General features: G+C 45.6%; 1 protein-coding gene across 2 annotated transcripts in view; it reads right to left on the reverse strand.

The window, feature by feature from the left end:
• The window catches only part of LOC138261688 (uncharacterized), a 165,359-nt gene extending 144,421 nt beyond the window's left edge, over window positions 1–20,938 (reverse strand). The window contains exon 1 of one of the 2 annotated variants that reach the window (XM_069210946.1): window positions 20,520–20,938. In XM_069210946.1, the coding sequence (XP_069067047.1) occupies window positions 20,520–20,900 (381 nt within the window). In that variant the 5' untranslated portion in view covers window positions 20,901–20,938. The remainder of the gene's footprint in view (window positions 1–20,519) is intronic. The other variant, XM_069210945.1, reaches the window with a different exon arrangement.
• Between the last annotated feature and the right edge of the window lie 1,775 nt (window positions 20,939–22,713).

Raw genomic sequence — 22,713 nt, forward strand, 5'->3', positions numbered from 1 at the left:
TTTTCTAGGAATTTTACTTCGGGTTTTGTTTAATGTTCCCCTTTATATGTGATGTTTGCATCAGTTCCACTTTTGTTCAGCAAATTACACGTTTGCAACAAGGAAAATACGTCTTTATTATGTTAATACATTTGAGCTTTATCAACATAGAATATGATCCAGCACTCAGCCAGGTGTTGTATTACCACCCTCAAAAGCCTTCTTTGGCAACCTCCAATAGTTGGAAGGCCGGCTTTGGCATCTGAATCATGATCTTCAAATTGCACACAAAATACGCAGATGTGGCTAATGGCCCACGTGCAAAAGAAAAAAACATTTTCTTCTATTTTAAACCTAGCTATAATACAAAAAAAGAAAATTAAATACTAGGATGTAAACAGAGGTATAAATGAATAAAAATACATTTTGCTCAAAATAATTGAATTAATTGAAAATCGCAGTTGATAGCTCGGTAGCTAGAGAGATAAACGATTTTGTTGCAGATTTATCACCATTTTGCACCAGTAAGTGGCAAAAAGTTACACAAACTGGCTGAAAATGTTGATTTGTTATTTAACTTCCAGCGCAAACCTTGTTTTGAGCTGGACAGTTGCCTAAAAGTAAGGCTGTGTTGCCTTACATGGCCTCATTTGGCACACCATAGGTGGTACAATGGTGTCCCCATGCAATCACCCAGTTTTTTTCACGCAAAGCCCTCTCTACTATCATTTGTTGGCTGGACTCTAGGCAAAAAATATGCCTCCTCGCTGCAGGTGCAAAGTAGGAGAAACGTTTTCCTTTCTCAACATATTTGGCACTCTGCATGTGTGCTGTACAACACACATACCAAGTGGGGAAAGCTTAAAAGAAAGTCTAAGTGTAGTGTTTTGTACTGGAAGAGCATCCTTTCATTACAAAACCTAAGCAAGAATTATGCACAGACCTTTGCTTTATCGTGCAAAGGTGTGTGTGTGTGTGTGTGTGTTCAGCTCAAGGCAGCCTGATTGTGCTCTAACATTGGGAGAAGAGCAATTGCATCATATCGGATGCGACGCTGTCCTGTCCTATTCCTTAAACACCAGCACGGAATAACAACTTTGGTATCTGCGTTGAGTATAACAATAGTAAATTTGCACCTTAGTATATAATTTGAATATACACATTTTTAATATAAACATGCAATAAGTAAACAATTGTTAAAAACATAAAATACAGTTCAAAGACAAGCTTATTATTCAATGTCTTCTGGAAAAGAAATGTTAGCAAAGGATGTTTAGTAACATGATGTTAACAAATGGACCTCACAGGAATGTTTATAAGTGGAAAAAGATAAAAGTGCCACCTGGGTTTTTCACACAGTTTGAGGTGTTTGCTAGGAGTTTATTACAACTCTTGGTAGCCACAAGCTAGTGTTTTTACCATGCAGATCTTTTGGTAAACCAGGGGGAAGAGTGGTTATTCCAGAAGGAAGCATCAAAGCACGTTTCTAAGACTTCAAGAGTGCTGACAGGCGAATTCTATTTATTTCTATAAACATATATATGGGACAGTGTCCAGTGTAAAAATGTAAGAATATTCAATGTCTGGAAAATGCAAAATGACCATTAGGATGGGTTCAATATTCGCAGGACTGTTTTCATATTTTAAGACTGGACAGCGAGTAAACACCTAAAAAATGTGAATGTTCCAATTCTGATTTGGACAGAAAATTACACGCATTTGAAGTCAGCTTGATAGGGAGTGTAGGAAAGTACCATCTTGCCTGGCATGTTACCCCCATATTTCACTGTATATATGTTGTTTTAGTTGTATGTGTCACTGGCACCCTGCCAGCCAGGGCCCCAGTGCTCATAAGTGTGCCTGTATGTGTTACCTGTGTTATGACTAACTGTCTCACTGAGGCTCTGCTATTCAGAACCTCAGTGGTTATGCTCTCTCATTTCTTTCCAAATTGTCACTAACAGGCTAGTGACCAATTTCACCCATTTAGATTGGCATACTGGAACACCCTTATAATTCCCTAGTATATGGTACTGAGGTACCCAGGGTATTGGGGTTTCAGGAGATCCCTATGGGCTGCAGCATTTCTTGTGCCACCCATAGGGAGATCTGACAATTCTTACACAGGCCTGCCAGTGCAGCCTGAGTGAAATAACGTCCACGTTATTTCACAGCCATTTACCACTGCACTTAAGTAACTTATAAGTCACCTATATGTCTAACCTTTACCTGGTAAAGGTTGGGTGATAAGTTACTTAGTGTGTGGGCACCCTGGCACTAGCCGAGGTGCTCCCACATTGTTCAAGGCAAATTCCCCGGACTTTGTGAGTGCGGGGACACCATTACACGCGTGCACTATACATATGTCACGACATATGTGTAGCGTCACAATGGTAACTCCGAACATGTCCATGTAACATGTCTAAGATCATGGAATTGTCAACCCCAATTCCATGATCCCCCGAGTCTCTAGCTCAGACCCGGGTACTGCCAAACTACCTTTCCCGGGGTTTCACTGCAGCTGCTGCTGCTGCCAACCCTTCAGACAGGTTTCTGCCCTCCTGGGGTCCAGCCAGGTTTGGCCCAGGAAGGCAGAACAAAGGACTTCCTCAGAGAGAGGGTGTTACACCCTCTCCCTTTGGAAAAAAGGTGTTAGGGCTTGGGAGGAGTAGCCTCCCCCAGCCTCTGGAAATGCTTTCATGGGCACAGATGGTGCCCATCTCTGCATAAGCCAGTCTGCACCGGTTCAGGGATCCCTCAGCCCTGCTCTGGCGCAAAACTGGACAAAGGAAAGGGGAGTGACCACTCCCTTGACCTGCACCTCCCCTGGGAGGTGCCCAGAGCTCCTCCAGTGTGCTCCAGACCTCTGCCATCTTGGAAACAGAGGTGCTGCTGGCACACTGGACTGCTCTGAGTGGCCAGTGCCAGCAGGTGACGTCAGAGACTCCTTCTGATAGGCTCCTTCAGGTGTTGCTAGCCTATCCTCTCTCCTAGGTAGCCAAACCTCCTTTTCTGGCTATTTAGGGTCTCTGCTTTGGGGAATTCCTTAGATAACGAATGCAAGAGCTCATCAGAGTTCCTCTGCATCTTTCTCTTCACCTTCTGCCAAGGAATCGACTGCTGACCGCGCTGGAAGCCTGCAAAACTGCAACAAAGTAGCAAAGACGACTACTGCGACCTTGTAACGCTGATCCTGCTGCCTTCTCGACTGTTTTCCTGGTGGTGCATGCTGTGGGGGTACTCTGCCTCCTCTCTCCACTAGAAGCTCCGAAGAAATCTCCTGTGGGTCGACGGAATCTTCCCCCTGCAACCGCAGGCACCAAAGAACTGCATCACCGGTCCTCTGGGTCTCCTCTCAGCACAACGAGCGAGGTCCCTTGAACTCAGCAACTCTGTCCAAGTGACTCCCACAGTCCAGTGACTCTTCAGTCCAAGTTTGGTGGAGGTAAGTCCTTGCCCCCTCACGCTAGACTGCATTGCTTGGAACTGCATGTTTTGCAACTACTCCGGCTCCTGTGCACTCTTCCAGGATTTCCTTTGTGCACAGCCAAGCCTGGGTCCCCGGCACTCTAACCTGTATTGCACGTCCTCCTGAGTTGTCCTCCGGCTTCGTGGGACCCTCTTGTGCAACTTCGGGTGAGCTCCGGTTCACTCCACTTTGTAGTGCCTGTTCCGGCACTTCTGCGCATGCTGCTTGCTTCTGAGTGGGGGTTTTGTCTTGCTGGATGCCCCCTCTGTCTCCTCACGCAATTGGCAACATCCTGGTCCCTCCTGGGCCACAGCATCATCCAAAAACCCTAACCGTGACCCTTGCAGTTAGCAAGGCTTGTTTGCGGTCTTTCTGCGGGAAAACACTTCTGCACAACTCTTCACGACGTGGGACATCCATCCTCCAAAGAGAAAGTTTCTAGCCCTTGTCGTTCTTGCAGAATCCACAGCTTCTACCATCCAGTGGCAGCTTCTTTGCACCCACAGCTGGCATTTCCTGGGCATCTGCCCACTCCCGACTTGATCGTGACTTTTGGACTTGGTCCCCTTGTTCCACAGGTACTCTCGTCTGGAAATCCATCGTTGTTGCATTGCTGGTGTTGGTCTTTCCTGCAGAATTCCCCTATCACGGCTTCTGTGCTCTTTGGGGAACTTAGGTGCACTTTGCACCCACTTTTCAGGGTCTTGGGGTGGGCTATTTTTCTAACCCTCACTGTTTTCTTACAGTCCCAGCGACCCTCTACAAGGTCACAAAGGTTTGGGGTCCATTCGTGGTTCGCATTCCACTTCTAGAGTATATGGTTTGTGTTGCCCCTATCCCTATGTGCCCCAATTGCATTCTATTGTGACTATACATTGTTTGCACTGTTTTCTATTGCTATTACTGCATATTTTGGTATTGTGTACTTATATCTTGTGTATATTTGCTATCCTCATACTGAGGGTACTCACTGAGATACTTTGGCATATTGTCATAAAAATAAAGTAACTTTATTTTTAGTATATCTGTGTATTGTGTTTTCTTATGATATTGTGCATATGACACTAGTGGTACTGTAGGAGCTTCACTCGTCTCCTAGTTCAGCCTAAGCTGCTCTGCTAAGCTACCTTTTCTATCAGCCTAAACTGCTAGACACCCCTATACACTAATAAGGGATACCTGGGCCTGGTGCAAGGTGTAAGTACCCCTTGGTACTCACTACAAGCCAGTCCAGCCTCCTACAGGGAGTAAATTCGCAGGTCAGATGCCTCATCTTGTCAGCATCATCTGATTTTGTTAAATGACTTGTTAACCCCTTAGCTGCTGGGCCTTTCCCCCCCCAGTGCTGAGCCCTTTTTTGGCTATTTGGGGTAGTTCGCGCTTAGGGCTTCATAACTTTTTGTCCACATAAGCTAACCACGCCAAATTTGCGTCCTTTTTTTTCCAACATCCTAGGGATTCTAATGGTACCCAGAGTTGGTGGTTTCCCCTGGGGGAGACCAAGAAAATAGCCAAAATACAGCGAAAATGTAGTTTTTTCCAAAAAAATGGGCCGAAGAAGGCTTGTGGTTTTTTCCCTGAAAATGCCATCAACAAAGGGTTTCTGGTGCTGAAATCACTATCTTCCCACCTTTCAGGAACGGGCAGACTTGAATCAGAAAACCAAATTTTTCAACACAAATTTGGCATTTTACTGGGACATACCCCATTTCTACTATATTTGGTGCTTTCAGCCTCCTTCCAGTTAGTGACAGGAATGGGTGTGAAACCAATGCTGGATCCCGGAATGCTAAACATTTCTGAAAACTAGACAAAATTCTGAATTCAGCAAGGGGTCATTTGTGTAGATCCTACAAGGTTTTCCTACAGAAAATAACAGCTGAAATAAAAAAATATTGAAATTGAGCTGAAAACAACAGCCATTTTTCTTTATGTTTTACTCTGTAACTTTTTCCTGCGATGTCAGATTTCTGAAAGCAATATACCGTTTTGTCTGCTGGACTCTTCTGGTTGCGGGGATATAAAGGGCTTGTAGGTTCATCAAGAACCCTAGGTACCCAGAGCCAATAAATGAGCTGCACCCTGCAGTTGGTTTTCATTCTATACTGGGTATACAGCAATTCATTTGCTGAAATATGAAGAGTGAAAAAGAGGTATCAAGAAAACCTTTGCATTTCCAAAATGGGATCAAGATAAGGTTTTGAGGAGCAGTGGTTATTTGCACATCGCTGAATTCCGAGGTGCCCATACTAGCATGTGAATTGCAGGGCATTTCTCAAATAGACGTCTTTTCTACACACTCTCTTATATTTGGAAGGAAAAAATGTAGAGAAAGATAAGGGGCAATAACACTTGTTTTGCTATTCTGTGTTCCTCCAAGTCTCCCGATAAAAATGATACCTCACTTGTGTGGGTAGGCCTAGTGCCCGCGACAGGAAATGCCCCAAAACACAACATGGACACATCCTATTTTTTTTATAGAAAACACAGCTGTTTTTTCCAAAGTGCCTACCTGTAGATTTTGGCCTCTAGCTCAGCCGGCACATAGGGAAACCTACCAAACCTGTGCATTTCTGAAAACTAGAGACCTAGGGGAATCCAAGGAGGGGTGACTTGCGGGGCTCGGACCAGGTTCTGTTACCCAGAATCCTTTGCAAACCTCAAAAAGTGGCTAAAAAAACAAGTTTTCCTCACATTTCGGTGACAGAAAGTTCTGGAATCTGAGAGGAGCCACAAATTTCCTTCCACCCGGCGTTCTCCCAAGTCTCCCGATAAAAATGATACCTCACTTGTGTGGGTAGGCCTAGCGCCCGCGACAGGAAACGCCCCAAAGTGCAACGTGGACACATCCAAATTTTTGGAAGAAAACAGAGGTGTTTTTTGAGAAGTGCCTACCTGTAGATTTTGGCCTCTAGCTCAGCCGGCACCTAGGGAAACCTACCAAACCTGTGCATTTCTGAAAACTAGAGACCTAGGGGAATCCAAGGAGGGGTGACTCGCGGGGCTCGGACCAGGTTCTGTTACCCAGAATCCTTTGCAAACCTCAAAAAGTGGCTAGAAAACAAGTTTTCCTCACATTTCGGTGATAGAAAGTTCTGGAATCTGAGAGGAGCCACAAATTTCCTTCCACCCGGCGTTCCCCCAAGTCTCCCGATAAAAATGATACCTCACTTGTGTGGGTAGGCCTAGCGCCCGCGACAGGAAACGCCCCAAAGCGCAACGTGGACACATCCAAATTTTTGGAAGAAAACAGAGGTGTTTTTTGAGAAGTGCCTACCTGTAGATTTTGGCCTCCAGCTCAGCCGGCACATAGAGAAACCTACCAAACCTGTGCATTTCTGAAAACTAGAGACCTAGGGGAATCCAAGGAGGGGTGACTTGCAGGGCTCAGACCAGGTTCTGTTACCCAGAATCCTTTGCAAACCTCAAAAAGTGGCTAAAAAAACAAGTTTTCCTCACATTTCGGTGACAGAAAGTTCTGGAATCTGAGAGGAGCCACAAATTTTCTTCCACCCGGCGTTCCCCCAAGTCTCCCGATAAAAATGATACCTCACTTGTGTGGGTAGGCCTAGCGCCCGCGACAGGAAACGCCCCAAAGCGCAACGTGGACACATCCAAATTTTTGGAAGAAAACAGAGGTGTTTTTTGAGAAGTGCCTACCTGTAGATTTTGGCCTCTAGCTCAGCCGGCACCTAGGGAAACCTACCAAACCTGTGCATTTCTGAAAACTAGAGACCTAGGGGAATCCAAGGAGGGGTGACTTGCGGGGCTCGGACCAGGTTCTGTTACCCAGAATCCTTTGCAAACCTCAAAAAGTGGTTAAAAAAACAAGTTTTCCTCACATTTCGGTGTCAGAAAGTTCTGGAATCTGAGAGGAGCCACAAATTTTCTTCCACCCGGCGTTCCCCCAAGTCTCCCGATAAAAATGATACCTCACTTGTGTGGGTAGGCCTAGCGCCCGCGACAGGAAACGCCCCAAAGCGCAACGTGGACACATCCACATTTTTGGAAGAAAACAGAGGTGTTTTTTGAGAAGTGCCTACCTGTAGATTTTGGCCTCTAGCTCAGCCGGCACATAGGGAAACCTACCAAACCTGTGCATATCTGAAAACTAGAGACCTAGGGCAATCCAAGGAGGGGTGACTCGCGGGGCTCGGACCAGGTTCTGTTACCCAGAATCCTTTGCAAACCTCAAAAAGTGGCTAAAAAAACAAGTTTTCCTCACATTTCGGTGACAGAAAGTTCTGGAATCTGAGAGGAGCCACAAATTTCCTTCCACCCGGCGTTCCCCTAAGTCTCCTGATAAAAATGATACCTCACTTGTGTGCGTAGGCCTAGCGCCCGCGACAGGGAATGCCCCAAAACAGAACGTGGACACATCACATTTTTTCATAGAAAACAGTGCCTACCTGTGGATTTTAGCCTCTAGCTCAGCCGGCACCTGGGGAAACCTAGCAAACCAGCACATTTTTGAAAACTAGAAACCCAGGGGAATCCAAGATGAGGTGACTTGTGGGGCTCGGACCAGGTTCTGTTACCCAGAATCCTTTGCAAACCTCAAAATGTGGCTAAAATACCACGTTTTCCTCACATTTCGGTGACAGAAAGTTCTGGAATCTGAGAGGAGCCACAAATTTCCTTCCACCCAGCGTTCCCCCAAGTCTCCCGATAAATATGATACCTCACTTGTGTGGTTAGGCCTGGTGCCTGCGACAGGAATAGATCACACAACGGTCAATGTTGGTCCTTACGTGAGGCAGCTGTTGACCCTGGGGTGATCCATTCCTGACACAGGCACTAGGTGTAGGCACTCAAGTGGGGTAGTGTTTTTATCAGGACAGGTGAGGAGTCACTGGGTGGTAGGAATGTTGTGGATCCCAGCATATTCCTGTAGTTTGTGTGACAGAAATGCGAGAAAAATAGAGTTTTTTTTCAACATTTCAGATTTGCAGGGTATTCTGGGTAAGAAAACTTTGGGGAATCCACACAAGTCACACCTCTGTGGACTCCCCCGAATGTCTAGTTTCCAGAAATGTTTGGGTTTAGTGTGTTTCTCTATATGACCACCGAATCCAGGACCAAAAACACAGGTGCCTGCCTTACAAAACCAGTTTGTTTTGCCATAGACAATTTTGATGTCTCCACAATATGATTTGGGTGGTGGAATTTGGGGCTGAACTAAATTGGTGAGCTCCCAAGAGAGCACTCTCTCTCTGCTTGCCGCCGCATTCACCTGCTCTCTGGGTTGGCCTAACCCACTATTACCCAGTTGCACGAACAGCTTGCGAAGGGACAGCAGGACTGTCCTTATCACCTCCCTCATAATGTACTGGAAGAGGAGTTTTCGAACGGGACTCCTCTGACTGAAAAATCACTCCCAGAGTCTGCGCCATTGTCCTATCCCTCAGATGCTGTCTCAGTATCTGATGTCTCAGTCTCTGATCCTATGTCAGAGCGGTCCTCTATAACCCGAGTGCAGGCAGCAGTCATCCATCAAGATGCCATCTCTGCTATTGGCTAAACTGTTGCTCTAAAACACTAGCCTACGTAGACAGCCACAAAATCGATGGTATGTGTGAGATACGTGCAACAGTAGAGGCCACCTTACCTGCGCTTCTTCCCTCAATCAGCACGTACTTTCAAGACACTCAAAAAACACCTTGTCACATACCATTCGTCACAGTCTTTAGCACCTCCTGCGCCCAGTCCAACAATCATTATTGGTGCTCCCACTCCCTCCTCCTCGGATTCCCTCATTACCACCCAGCAAAAGTGCCCTTCATCTCTCCATAGACTTTACTAATGTACTCAGCTATTTACATAAAATACAGATGTGCTCTTTGCAGTAGGCATATAAGTCTTCTGCGCTTCTTTATGGCACTAAAACTGCCACTAGACAAGTCGGACCCTTTTCCCCCCAGGGAAACCACACACATATTGACAAAAGTGATGTATATATGACAGCCAACCACCTGAAACTCAACTCAAGCAAAACCGAAATAATCCTCTTTGGCCCTCACCAAAAAAACCTGGGACCCCCCATGGTGGCCGACCACGCTAGGCCCTGCACCCACCCCCGCCAACTACGCACGCAACCTCAGCATCATCCTAGACTCCTCCCTCTCTATGACCCAACAAATCAACGCTCTTACCTCCTCATGCTTCAACAAACTCCGTATACTGAAAAACATTCAAATGGATCCCCACAGAGACCAGAAAAACTGTCACTCACGCACTCATCAGCAGCAGGCTTGATTACAGAAACGCCCTCTATGCCGGCACCACTCTAAAACTCAAGTGCAAACTACACGCATCCAGAACTCAGCAGCACGACTCATCCTCGACCTCCGCCGACACGAACACATCTCTCCACACCTCAAATCCCTCCACTGGCTCCCCATTGACAAAAGGATCACCTTCAAGATCCTCATCCTCGCACACAAATCACTCCACAACACAGGCCCTGCCTACCTCAACGAGAGTCACCTTCCACACCCCCACACGAAACGTCCGTTCAGCTGACCTCTCTCTCGCCTCTGTCCCCCGCATCAAACACACCACCACCGGGGGCAGATCCTTCTCCTACATTGCACCCAAAACATGGAACGCACTCACAACCCACATTCGCAAGACCCAAAACCTACTTCTTTTCAGGAAGGGCCTCAAAACCTGGCTTTTTGAACAGTGAACCTCCTAGCCCCTTTCCCTCCCCCCGTCCCCCCCCAGCGCCTTGAGACCCTCACAGGTGAGTAGCGCGCTTTATAAATCTCTTTGATACAGATCTACCTATATATATATATATATATATATACATATATATATATATATATATCTCTACATAGATTTATCTATAGATATATCCATGTACCTAGATATATCTATCTACATAGATATATATATATAGATATATACATATATATTTTTTTTGTTGTTGTATGGTTTCCTTGGGGGCCAAAATGGCCCCCAGGGAAACCCTACAACATCTAAAAAAAAAATTGCCCCCACAGGGGGTCACCCTGCCCACGGGCGACCCCCTGTCATTTCATTTTTTTTTGAAAAAAAAAAATCCCCTGGGGGGGGCGCGATCGCGCCCCCCAGGGGGCACCTACCTTTTTTTTTTTTGAAGAAAATTATGCCGGGGGGGGGGGGGGCGGCCCGTTTTCCGGGGGGGGGGGCCGCCCCCCAAAAGTGAAATCCCTGGTGTCTAGTGGGGTTTCCTGGCCCCCGATCGCAGCTGTGCTGAGATCGGGGGCCAGGAAACCGTTTCAGAAGGCCTCGTAAGAAAGGGGAGAGTCTCCCCTTTCTTACGAGGCCTTTTCAAAATGTTTCCTGACCCCGCCGATCGCAGCTGTGCTGCGATCGGGGGCCAGGAAACACTTTCAGGAAGGCCTCGTAAGAAAGGGGAGACTCTCCCCTTTCTTACGAGGCCTTCCCGAACGTGTAAAAGGCCGTTTTCCCCATGAAAGCAGGAAGCGGCCGCAAGGCTGCTTCCTGCTTTCATGGGGAAAACACCTTTGCAACGTCAGCGCGCCTCGCGGCGTGCTGACGTCACAAAGGAGCGGGTGGGGGGCGGGGGGAGACACAGTAGCTTCCGTGTCTCCCGGGGGAGTAAAAAAAAAAAAAAAAATCCTCGGGTGCGCCCTTCCTGGTGTCGGCCACTGGTCGTGACCCGCACCAGGGAGGGTGTGTGGGCGTCGGCCAGTGGCCGATGCCCGCACTTAAGAGGTTAAGTCTTGTTGCAGCTTTTTGCAGGACCAGAGGTGTGTGTTTATTATTATTATTATTATTTCGGATACCTTGATTATGTGTGTGGAAGGCAGACTCAGAGATTAAGGTTCACAATAGAAATTAAGCTAAACTGTATTTATTTTTAGCACAAATAAGTCGCATTTGTCTACAACAGAGAGAAAGCTTGTGGTGAAGCAAAACAATTCAGGGCAGTCACCCCAATGCACCACTAGCCACCGACCACCAGATTGCCTGTAGCATCGTCAAATCGGACCATTTTTGGAGTGACAGAAAACGACTGTCAAAATGTCACTTGACTTAAGTCAAGAATAGTCATTGTGCAGGCTCTGAAGAGAAGTAGCATTCCTGTGATGTTTGGTGAACATAAGCCTGAGAGTGCTGTCTTACAATTTGCAAAGGGTATCAGAAAAAAAAAAAATAATAATTGGTTGCTGATGGAGTTGTCAAGGGTTATTGTGTGAGTCAATTGGAGCAGTTTTGACAAGGTTTTTTAGTTGCAAAGCCCTTTCAAAATTGAAAAGATGTATTCTTTGCAATGGGAGATGGCGTAGGGATCTAATTCATCTTGGAGAGGATAACAAAGAAGAGTTCATTTGGTGGTGTCAGAGTATGAAACCATGCAGCGGACGAGATATTTTGTGAGTGTATATATATTTTGATGTGGAATCTGATGATAGTTTAGTAGGATTGGCAGCGAGAAGGCAATCCTCTGGAGATGGAATTTAATTAAATTGCTGGAACTTGTATTCTTTTTTTATCAATAGCATTCCAGTAAAGGAAAAGGAAAGCTGCTTTGTGTTGATAAGGATGCACAGTATTTTAGTGCTGTGGTGTAGCAGTACTGTGGGCAAAAAGCCCTCAAATGTCAGTAAAATTAATGAGGGGTTTGGTGTATTGATGTCTGGATCTATGGATACAGGCAACGGTGTAATAATTCTTGCAGAAAATAACGAGGGTAGCTGAATGGAATTCCCAGGATATAACAGATCCATGCCAATTGAAATCAGATTTTTAATTGTAAGAAATACACCTTTTCTGCAGGGTCACCTCAGACCTTTTGGCCATTTTCTGGACCCTATTTTTCATGGACTGTATTGTTGCCCTTGCTAAACAGAAGTTAAGTGCCTCCATTCTCTTTTTTAAGCATTGTTAAGTGGCTATTCCTAATTGACACATTTATCTTGCCTGGAAATCCCTAGTGTATGGTATGAAAAATGCACCTAGGGTCTGGAAGTTCAATGACACCTGAGGATTGTAGAATCTATTGTGCCATCCACAGAGTGGACCTAAAAAATATAGATTAAGGACTACTATTTTAACCCGACTGCTGCAGTGTAAAGCATGCAGTCACCTACGGAAAATAACCCTTTTTGACAGGAAAAGGTCTCCCTTTTAAATATTAATAATATGTCACTCTTATAAACACCTTGTAGCCCACGTTGTAGGGTGCAAGGTATTTAAAAATGAGACATGTAGCAAATTATTGTCAAACACACAAAACATGATGGGAAGAATGTTTGGAATTTGTGTAATCACCGGTAATAGCTTGAGGTAGCATTCCAACCCATTCTTTTGCCAACCATGCCACCTCAGAGGAGACCCAGCCATATGCAACTCAGTCTTGGTCCTGCTCTAACAGGAATAGTTCTGCCCAAACTGCCAAATCAGGCACTCTCCAAACTGGGGATCACAAGCAACCCACGACCTTTCAGCAGTGGTGCTTAGAACAGGGTGAGAGCTTTTTCATCAGAGAATGGCCTGGAGCACCAGTATGGAATACGGAGGAGGCTCCTGGGCAAGTAACAGTGGTGGTACTGATGTCTTGTCTGGAAAGAAGTTGGCTGGATGGTTGCGTGAGCTCCTCTCCTACCCCTCTGTCCTACAGTTGGATTGCCTTGACCATGCACAGCATGTGGGGGATGACCCCATCCGGAATGAGAACAGTAGTGGTGTGGTCTGCTGTGACAGAGACAGTAACTGTAATCAGTCTGAGGTATATCAGCTCCTTGCTGCAACAGGGGTGGTGCCCAAGAGCAGAAATGGTGAGCAGAGAGAGGGAGTCCATGGGCCATTATAAGTAAGGACAAAACTTCTAAGCACCCCCAGGGCAGCACCCTAACCCAATATACCACCACACCGGGCCCATCCTAATGGACTACGAGACAGACGGACCCTCAGAGAGTGTTGGAACCGGCGGTGCACTCCGGTGAACCGTCTAGGGTGGAGCTTGTAGTAGTTTTCTGGGTGTCACTTAGCCCTGGAGGGTCAGATCACAAAAGCCTTCATTGAAGAGATCCTATTGCGCATGAACCTGTACGTGATGGCTGATAGAGTCCACACGGTGGTGAGAGGAGTGTCGACCTGCAAACAGAAGTTAAAGTCTTGAAAAACCAATTGACTACTGAGACAATAATCCTGGAGAGACAGGTGGAGGATGCTGAGAACTGCTCCTACTGCAATAATGTATGGTTTGTAGGGTTCCCTGAGCAGGGTACTGATGCTGAGGTCTTCCAGGATAGGTGGATTTGGGAGGGATTGCGGATGGAGGGATTGTCCTCATTCTTCACTGGGAGCACTGCTGAGGCCCTCATAGCAAGAATACTACACCACAAGGAGAGAGATAGCATCACTGCATCCTTCAAAGGGACAGTGGGCCACAGGTTTGAAAACCATACCATCACTATCTGTCCTGACTCCACCAGGAAGGTCTAGGCTCAGCTTAAATCCTATGTAGAAGTAAAGCAGAAACTTAGAACAATGGACCTCAGCTGCAATCTGCCGTCCCTGCCCTGTCTGAAGTTCATATCACACGGCAACAGTCACTGTCTTGACCATCCAGCTGAGGTGTGGACTTGGTTATAAATGTGGGACAAGGGGAGACCCAGGCACTCTCGTTCATCTTGCCCCCTCCTCCTCCAGCAAGCTTTGATTGCCAGGAAGCCGAGAGACGATGGCACACCAGTCTTGGAGGTAGGAGGGTTGGCTCACGCGGGAGGCCCGCACAACTATCAGGGATGATGGTACTATGGATAGGGCAGAAGAATCCTCATCAGAGGACCCTGAAGCTTACTTATGAACAAAACAAAATCCAGACTGTTCCCCTTGGGTTGGTTGTGCCATGGGGACGTGGCCCTGCCACGAGATTTAGGACTGTAATGGGAGACGGATAGGTTCTGTTATCTCGGGGTCTGGGTCATGACCTGTGCAGCTGCACATTATGACCTTAATGATGGGAAGCTGCTGAAGTACCTTCACCACTCAGTGGAGTTTTGGACAATGCTGTCACTCTACATAAACTGGCAGGTTGCCTTGGCTAATATGGTGTTTCTCCCAAGCCGTCTGTATGTCCTGCAGAATGTGATGTGCCTGGGCCCGGGGTGGGCAGGGAAGCACAGCTGAGTAAGGATGGATACAATAAAGATCCCTGTACTTAAAAGGGGACTGAATCTACAGGACTTGTTTCCCTACTGTGCTGCCAGTCAACTCCAACATGCAGTACACTAGTTCAGCGATGATTCCAATTGGTAAATGAGCTTATGGTCTGCATACCCTGCAGGAGGCGTTTATGATGAGGACGGGGTCCCCAAGGATGCACCGTACCTTGTCCGTTCATTATTGGAGTGTGGCAATGGGTAATTAACACAGTATTTAAGGACCCCATTTTGCAGATGACAAGCCCCTGTGCTCTCAGATGGCAGGAGGGCAGTTATGAACAGGTGGGAGATTTGTATATCAACAATCGATTTGTTTCTTTTGCATAGGCGCAAGAGCTGTTTGGCTTTAGTTCAGGGTAGCTCCTGCTATATTCTCTAACAGCGCACAGGGCCCAGGGCATCTGGACATGTTTTCCAGATGAACCACAGGAACTTCAAACAATGAGGCAGATCCTGGATTTAGCGGGATGAAGGAATTTGATAATGCACTTACATATAGCTTTAGTGGCTGATAAGGTAGCTATGACTGATAGGGCAATGGAATGGTGGAGTACAGACTGCCTTGAGGACCTCAAAATGTCTGAATGGAAGCAGCCTGTGAACAAGGCAGACAGTATCACCCAGTGCCAGATTTAAACTCGTGCAATTTCATTACCTGCACCAAACATATATGATGCCATGCAAATTGTGTAGGATTAACTCCACTAGCACAGCGATGTGGGCCTTAAGCAGACTATCGGCCACAGGCTTTTTGTACATGAGATGACCTGCCCTGTGGCTAGCAGCATGTTCGGAGGAACAGCTGCAAGTGCTAATGCACTGGTAGAATGGGAACTGACAGGCTCGATCAAACTGTCCCTGCTGGGAGTATAACTGCACTGGAAATTGTGATATTATGGCAGCGTACTCACAGCACATGAAGATTAGGGGCCAGATGTAGCAAACGTTTTGCGACTCGCAAATGGCAAAATTTGCCGTTTGCGAGTCGCAAAACGCGTATCCCAATGCAGAAATGCATTTTGCGAGTCGTTACCGACTCGCAAAATGCATTTCAGACTCGCAAATAGGAAGGGGTGTTCCCTTCCTATTTGCGAGTCGCATTGGGATGCAATACCATTTGCGACCGCATATGCGGTCGCAAATGGCATCGCAGTTACCATCCACTTCAAGTGGATGGTAACCCAATCGCAAATTGGAAGGGGTCCCCATGGGACCCCTTCCAGTTTGTGACTGGAGCCCAAAATATTTTTTCAGGGCAGGGAGTGGTCCAAGGGACCACTCCCTGCTCTGAAAAAAAAACGAAACTAAAGGTTTCGTTTTTTTTTTAAGTGCAGCTCGTTTTCCCTTAGGAAAAACGGGCTACTCTTCAAAAAAAAAAAACTGCTTTATTTAAAAGCAGGTTGCTAACATGGAGGTCTGCTGACGTCAGCAGGCCTCCATGTTAGCGAGTGCCTATACTCGCAATGGGGCTGCAATTTGCGACCCACCTCATAAATATTCATGAGGTGGGTCATTGCGACCCCATTGCGAGTTGCAGTCGGTGTCTGAGACACCGTACTGCATAGCAATTTGCGACTTGCAAATTGCGAGTCGCAGGGACTCGCAATTTGCAAGTCGCAAATTGCTTTTTTCCTACATCTGGCCCTTACTTCCCTCGAGGAGTGCTGATACTAAGTTACTTTAGACTTTTGAAGAGTTGAAGGACTCAGAATCAGAAGATACTGGACACATATACTCTATTGGGATTTCATTGATTAACAGTCCTGACTGATCTGAGGCTGATTTGAAACCGATTAAAATCGACCGAACTGCACTCAAGGGCTAGAGTTTCAATTTGTGATAGGCCGAATTGAATAAAGCCAATTGGAGTTTGAATCTGGAGCTTAAGTGTCATCTGATGAACGAACATTACTTTATATATGGACTATCCACAACATCAGTGAATAATGTCTTGGAATTGCTTATAGTCGTGTGCCTTAAATGTAGACTTCTAACGCACTGGTGGAATGGGAACTGACAGGCTCGCTCAAACTGTCCCTGCTGGGAGTATAACTGCATTGGAAACATTTGAAAATTCAGTCTTGAATGCTTGCGTTGGTCTGGTGCTGGCATGGAGAAGGATCGCTATACATTGGGTGGAGCCTAGGATGCTGAATATAAACATCCGCCGGGCGGATTTATTAGAATGGGCGATTTCAGATGAGCAACTTATTAAGCTCACTTGAAGGGATGATAATGTAATGGATGATCTGATCACTTGGGGAACCTGGCGACAGACTGCCCTGATTGGACACGACTGAACTCTGGGTGGCTAAGCAGATGCCACAGACTGCTGGTGGGAGTTGGGGGTAGGTGGAGCTATGTATGTAACGTATGTAACAGTAGAGCTTGGTGTGTGGATAAGGACATGGTGGCTCATATGGAACTGATTAACTGATTTTTGTATGGTTGAAAAAGCAATAAAAACAATTTGTTAAAAAAGAGAAGAGCTATTTTTTCTCCTTTAGTTGAGAATGCTTATTTTTTGCTTTTTTGTTTGAGGATAATATAAGGTATACCAGAAGGATTCTTAAAAGTATTGATGCACTCTTAAGTACCATGAACCAAGCTAAAAAACATCCTCTAAAGAAGAAGAATTCTGTCCTCAATGATGTCACCATCAGTATTTCTGTGCCATAATGTCTAACTTTCGAATGTTATGTATGTCCTTTCATACTCAAGTTACTCTGAACAATAATCATAATACACACAAAAAATGATACTTCTATTGGTAGTCTGTGCACGGAGACCACGACATGAATCGGCATAAAGGCAAAAATTCACTCTGGGCAAATTTGATGCATCACAGTGGGAACTGTGAGATGCTCGCATTGCTGTTTAGGTTTTCAACAGAGTTGGTATCTCACTCCATGTCATCAGGACATCAGTCTTCCAGTCCTGGGCTTTTATTTGACTACCTGGGACATAATCAGTGTAGATCTTGGTTTTTTGCCATTTAATCAATTCAACTATCCCAAGTGATGTCAATAAATTGAAAAAGGAAGCACAAGAATGTAATATTGGTCCAAAGACCATGGAGTGGTGTGATGGGAGTGGAGTAGTGAGGATGGGGAAGAGAGTGGAGAACGTCTAGTGATGCATCTGCTGGCTCCTGAAGTTGAGCTTACTGCTGAAGATGCTCTGCTGGCTAGTGCCCTAAGTGGCCCTCCTTATGGCCTTTTTTTTTTGGTACAGTGTCGCTTCTTCACATGTAGCATCCATATGCTGGGACAGAAAAGACCCCTGCATGGTGATGGAGTGTACCCCTGCCCTTAGTGCCCAAGCTGCAATAGTGTCTGGATCCCTGGTTCAGATTTTTTGTTCTTTTGGGTGAACATGGCTCATGCGTGTGCACCAGGTGACATAGACTTGTGACATGGACTGTGGTCTAGTTGGACAGTGAGGCGCCCAAAGCGCTAAACTCATAGTGGTGAAAAGTAACTGCCTTTGCCAGAAGTTAAGCTGCTCAAATGCAATGGTGGCTGCAGACCGTGTAGTGATCAGTTAAAAGGAACATGCCATTTTGCCGGTGTTTCTTGAGTGAGGCCTACAGGCTCACTTATGTAAAGTTCCACTGCTGTGTGCTTTACTTACCCTTAGCCTACATCAAGCTAGTATAAAGCTCCCTTAATATGTATGAAGAAAATATGGTCTCCTTTCCTTGACTCTCTCTTCGTAATACCAGTACAGACCCAGACTCCTGTGGCAGCATTCATTTTGTGCATGACAGAACACAAGAAAACTAAGGCAGGAACGTCGGTTGCCTTTTCATGAGGACAAAGTGTGATAAGAAGGCAAAACAAGTGAAGTGGCGATGTAAACGAATTTTCAGCGAAGATGAAGGAAATGGATGTGCGAAAATTGGAGGGAAGAAAATTGGGATCAAAGAGAAAAAAATGAAGGGCGGAGAAAAGGTATCCAAAGAGGAAGTAGTGATCACATGAAATTATGAAAGGAGAACAAAATAGAGGTGCAGGAGAAACAGAGAGGGAAAGTGAGACAGAAAGAAAAGAAGAAGAAGAGATAGAGAAGAGAGCAAGAGGAAATTATGAGTTAGATGTTTGAAAAGAGTTGATTTATCTAGGGAGAGAGATGAGAGAGGAGTATAGGTGGGTAGGTAAAGCACTGCTCTAGCCTGGCTCTGGTCAAACGTCTCGCTCTCATCCAGTATTTGCCTCAGATGTCTGGTAAACAACAAAAGAGCCACCACAGCGTCCAAGCGCTTCAGCTCTTTGTTGTTAATTACAGCATCTTCTTGCCAGGAGGGAAGCGGGCAATTACGCTATAAACGGCTTATTTAATAACTGAATGGATGTTTTGTGCTTGAACTTTTCCTACTGCAATGTAATTTGAACATTCAGTGGTCTCTTTTAGGGATTTACTTACCTTTATTGAGGTGGTGGACGATTTTACTATGGAATATCGAACGCAGAATATCGACCGGGCAGAATATCGTTAATCAGAATATCGCAGGACAAAATGTCGAAGATGTAAGAGCACAGAGCGAGGTAGGGATTTATTACTCATAATTCCACATCTACGTGGAGTTAGGTATCGAAAATCTATACAAATTTACCTTTCGATATTCTGTTCTGTTGATATTCTGCTTTCGATATTCACAACCTACACCTGCGGATCTACTCCTGTAGAATAGCATTTGTTAAATTAGTGGGAACTAGCAATATTATCAAAAAGACAGAGCGCTCTGCCTTCACTTGCGCTTAATTTTGTACCATAGTGAACACATGCATTTTTTTATCTACATAGTTTTCAGGATTTAGTAATATATTCCTAATATTGATTGTCATTTGCAATTTTGCACATTTTGAGTCTAAACCTACTTACTTTTTTTCAAAATATTGTGTTACAGATTCACAATGTTTTGTAATATAACATGTATTTTGCAAGTTGACTTCATTGAAGACAGTGCATTTTTAGAGCTCTTGAAAGATTATTAAATAAATAGAACAGTTATTTGGTGCTGAACTCCAGAAAGGATGTTGTATCTGTCTAGTGGCTGAAATGCAAACTTTGTAGCCTGGAAACATGAGCCCGCTCCTTACACACTTGACATCATTGTGTGACGGGTGCAAACCATTTAGTCACAGCGCCTCGTTTTTCTGCACCGTCAAATTTGAGAGCATGGTAAAGTAATTCAGTTCATGAAATGTGCTGTACAAAGGCATCACTCGAATACGGTTCTGAACTCTACATACGAGTCATACTTACATTGTACATGAGAAACTGATTTAGCTCAATGTTGGTGCTCGACCTCAGATTCTACTGAGGGGCCCCAAAGACTTAGGGCTTGATTCACAAAGGTAAGCGTACTCTTTTTGTGCAAGTTTAAGATTGCTTGCTAATCACAAACGTATTTTAATAGGAGTATCTTTAGGACTGTGGAGTCTCCGCAAATAAAAACGTAGGACTGTCCTATCCTGTTATGTGCAGAGACTTCGTGGTCTTAAAGGTACTCCTAGTAAAATACCCATAGCAAACAATAAAGAAACTCGCACAAAGGTGTAAGTTTACCTTTGGGAACCAGGCTCTCCATGTTCACATATACTTTGGCGGAATGGAGGGCCTCCGTTGCAGGTGTAGGATTACAGGGGCTTGCATTACGCCCAACTCTAGACAGGCAAAGCGGAAAGATGGGTGGAAAACTAAAAAAGAGGTAGGTGACGGTGGAGAAAGAGTTAGAGAGGATGTGGAAGAGAGAAAGAGAACAAGCATGAGAGAGGGCGGGTAACAAGGCGGGATGGAGGAGAAAAGAGTAAGACACATGCTAAAAAGTCCTATAAGAGTCGGGGCAATAAATACCAAATGCAAGAATAAAACTTCTCACGTGCCTGTTTGCCCTTGGTCCCAACATCCAGCAACCTGAAAACAGAGCTCGTGTTTCGGTCCCCCTTGTAGGTGTTCACAGCTTCCACTATGGAATTGTTCTCGTCCCTACTTAGTTGATTCTCAAGTGGCGCACAGTAGTCCCTTGACGCGAATGCGAGCGCTAAAAGCGCTATCCACCACACCTCCATCAGGGCGCGTCGTCTGGCTTTCTGTGGGGCTTGAGAGATCTTCGCCACGCGGGAACCGCCTCCCTGTGTCTGATGGCTGTAAGTGCTTCGCCTGGAATGCAGTTTGGAAAGAGAAAGACGGGCACAGGTGATTTTCCGTCCAGCCTGGTGACTGTCAGTCTTATGTACCCGAAACAACGCCTCGAAGGGCAGCATGCCAGGGCTAGCCAAGGGCTCCGGGCACTTCAGGAGCCAGAAGGCGCTGCAGTGAGGTAACTCCAGGATTGCGTAATACTAGTTGCCTCAGTATGTTTGATTTTCAGCAGGCTTCATCTCTCAAGCGCTTTTGTGTATATAAATAAACAGAGGTAGATACTCAGAAAAAGGCACGGACGACATAGCAAAGTTGGCGAGATAGGCGTGTTTGCTTTACTTTGTGAACCAGGAAATACACGTATTAAACGATTCTATCGAAAAAGAGACAAATAGAAAACAAAGTAGAAAAATATAGGGAACTGCACTGCCAAGCACGCAGAGTGAGATATCAAATGACTTCAGCTTATCATACAAACTTAACAGTGGAAAAACTTTAAAAAAAAACCCTGAACCACAGTAGTCATTGGGTGCTTTTGAACTTCATTTTTTTCTACAGCTGCAGCAGAGAATTTGCACAGATAAATAACACAAAATAAAATGAATATATTTGTAGGTTGTAAACTGAACTACCAGGCAAAGGGGCACTCTTCTGAGGATGGTTAAATTATAGGTTTTTTTTAATATCGGCCAGCTTCATTCACAGGGTAACGATGAGGACTATGATGGCATTTTGCATGCAGAGCACTCTCCTACCATCAAGCCAACCTAATGGTTAAAGAACTGAGCCTCCAGCTTCTTGTGTCTCAAAAATTGTAACATTCTTCCAAATAAAACCATTGAGCTCCTGTAGGCTCTTGTAACATAACCAACACTTACATGTGACAAGGAACACACAAGTAGGCAGGCAGACTGCCTTATTCTGACAAAGTGTGACCATAAAAAGTTGGCCAGAAATTACTCAGTCATTAGAACCAGGACCATACTCTAAGGGCCCAATTTACCAGAATTTGGTGCAGGGCAGTGCAGAAAGTCATCTTGCTGTGCCACCCTGCGTCACAAATGAAAGGGCAGGAATGTGCCGTACCTATGCTATACAGTGCACTTTCCTGCACAAAAACAGTCCTGGGAGGCTTTGTTCATCTTTCTATGTGTGCTGTAGAATGCAGCACAAAAGGAATAACCAAGGAGAAATGAAGGTATTTCTCCTTGTTGCACCTCCTCTGGGAAGGCATAACGTTTTGGCGCATCCCCACGTTTACAGGCTCTTGTAAATCTGTGGTTGCGTCAAAATCCATGGTTGTTGTGTAGGAAAACCCACTGCAACGTCCATGGAATGCCTACCTGTTGCAGAGTAAGGCAACACAACCATTTGCACAGCCTTGCCTTACTCCATATCTCTGAGGTCATTCAAAGCCACGCAAAGTGGCTTTGCGTGGCCTTATAGATATAGTTGAGAGGTTTGCGCAGCAGTGGCATGGCTAAAAGTGATGGAACAGAGGCACAAGCCCCCAAGTCTTTTGTGTAGAGAAATCTGAAATGATGGACTGTTGAAGCTGCAAATTTGACATCCAATTTAATGCCAATTAGCACACGTCAGCTGAAGAAACTTGCAAACTATTCCCATAACAAAAGGCTCTTTCGAAGTGCATGTAAGTAAACAGGCCTAGCGTCTGAAACCTAGCTCCCCCCGAGGGCCACCCCCACACCCCCCCAGGTCTGTGCTGAAAGGGGAATCCCTTCCCCTTCAACCCTGACCCCCCCACCACCCATGTGACATCAGCACGCGAGCGCGCGCTGACAATCACAGAGCCTCCCCCATGGGATCGAAAGAGAAATGCTCAGCATTTCTCTTTCCATCATGTGGGGGAGGCAAGGAGAGGCTTCAAAGGGAAGGAAATGTATTAGGCACCAGGGATTTTTGTTGTTGTTGTTG

This window comes from Pleurodeles waltl, chromosome 10 (genome assembly GCF_031143425.1).
Source record: "Pleurodeles waltl isolate 20211129_DDA chromosome 10, aPleWal1.hap1.20221129, whole genome shotgun sequence".
NCBI classification, from domain to species: Eukaryota; Metazoa; Chordata; class Amphibia; order Caudata; family Salamandridae; genus Pleurodeles; species Pleurodeles waltl.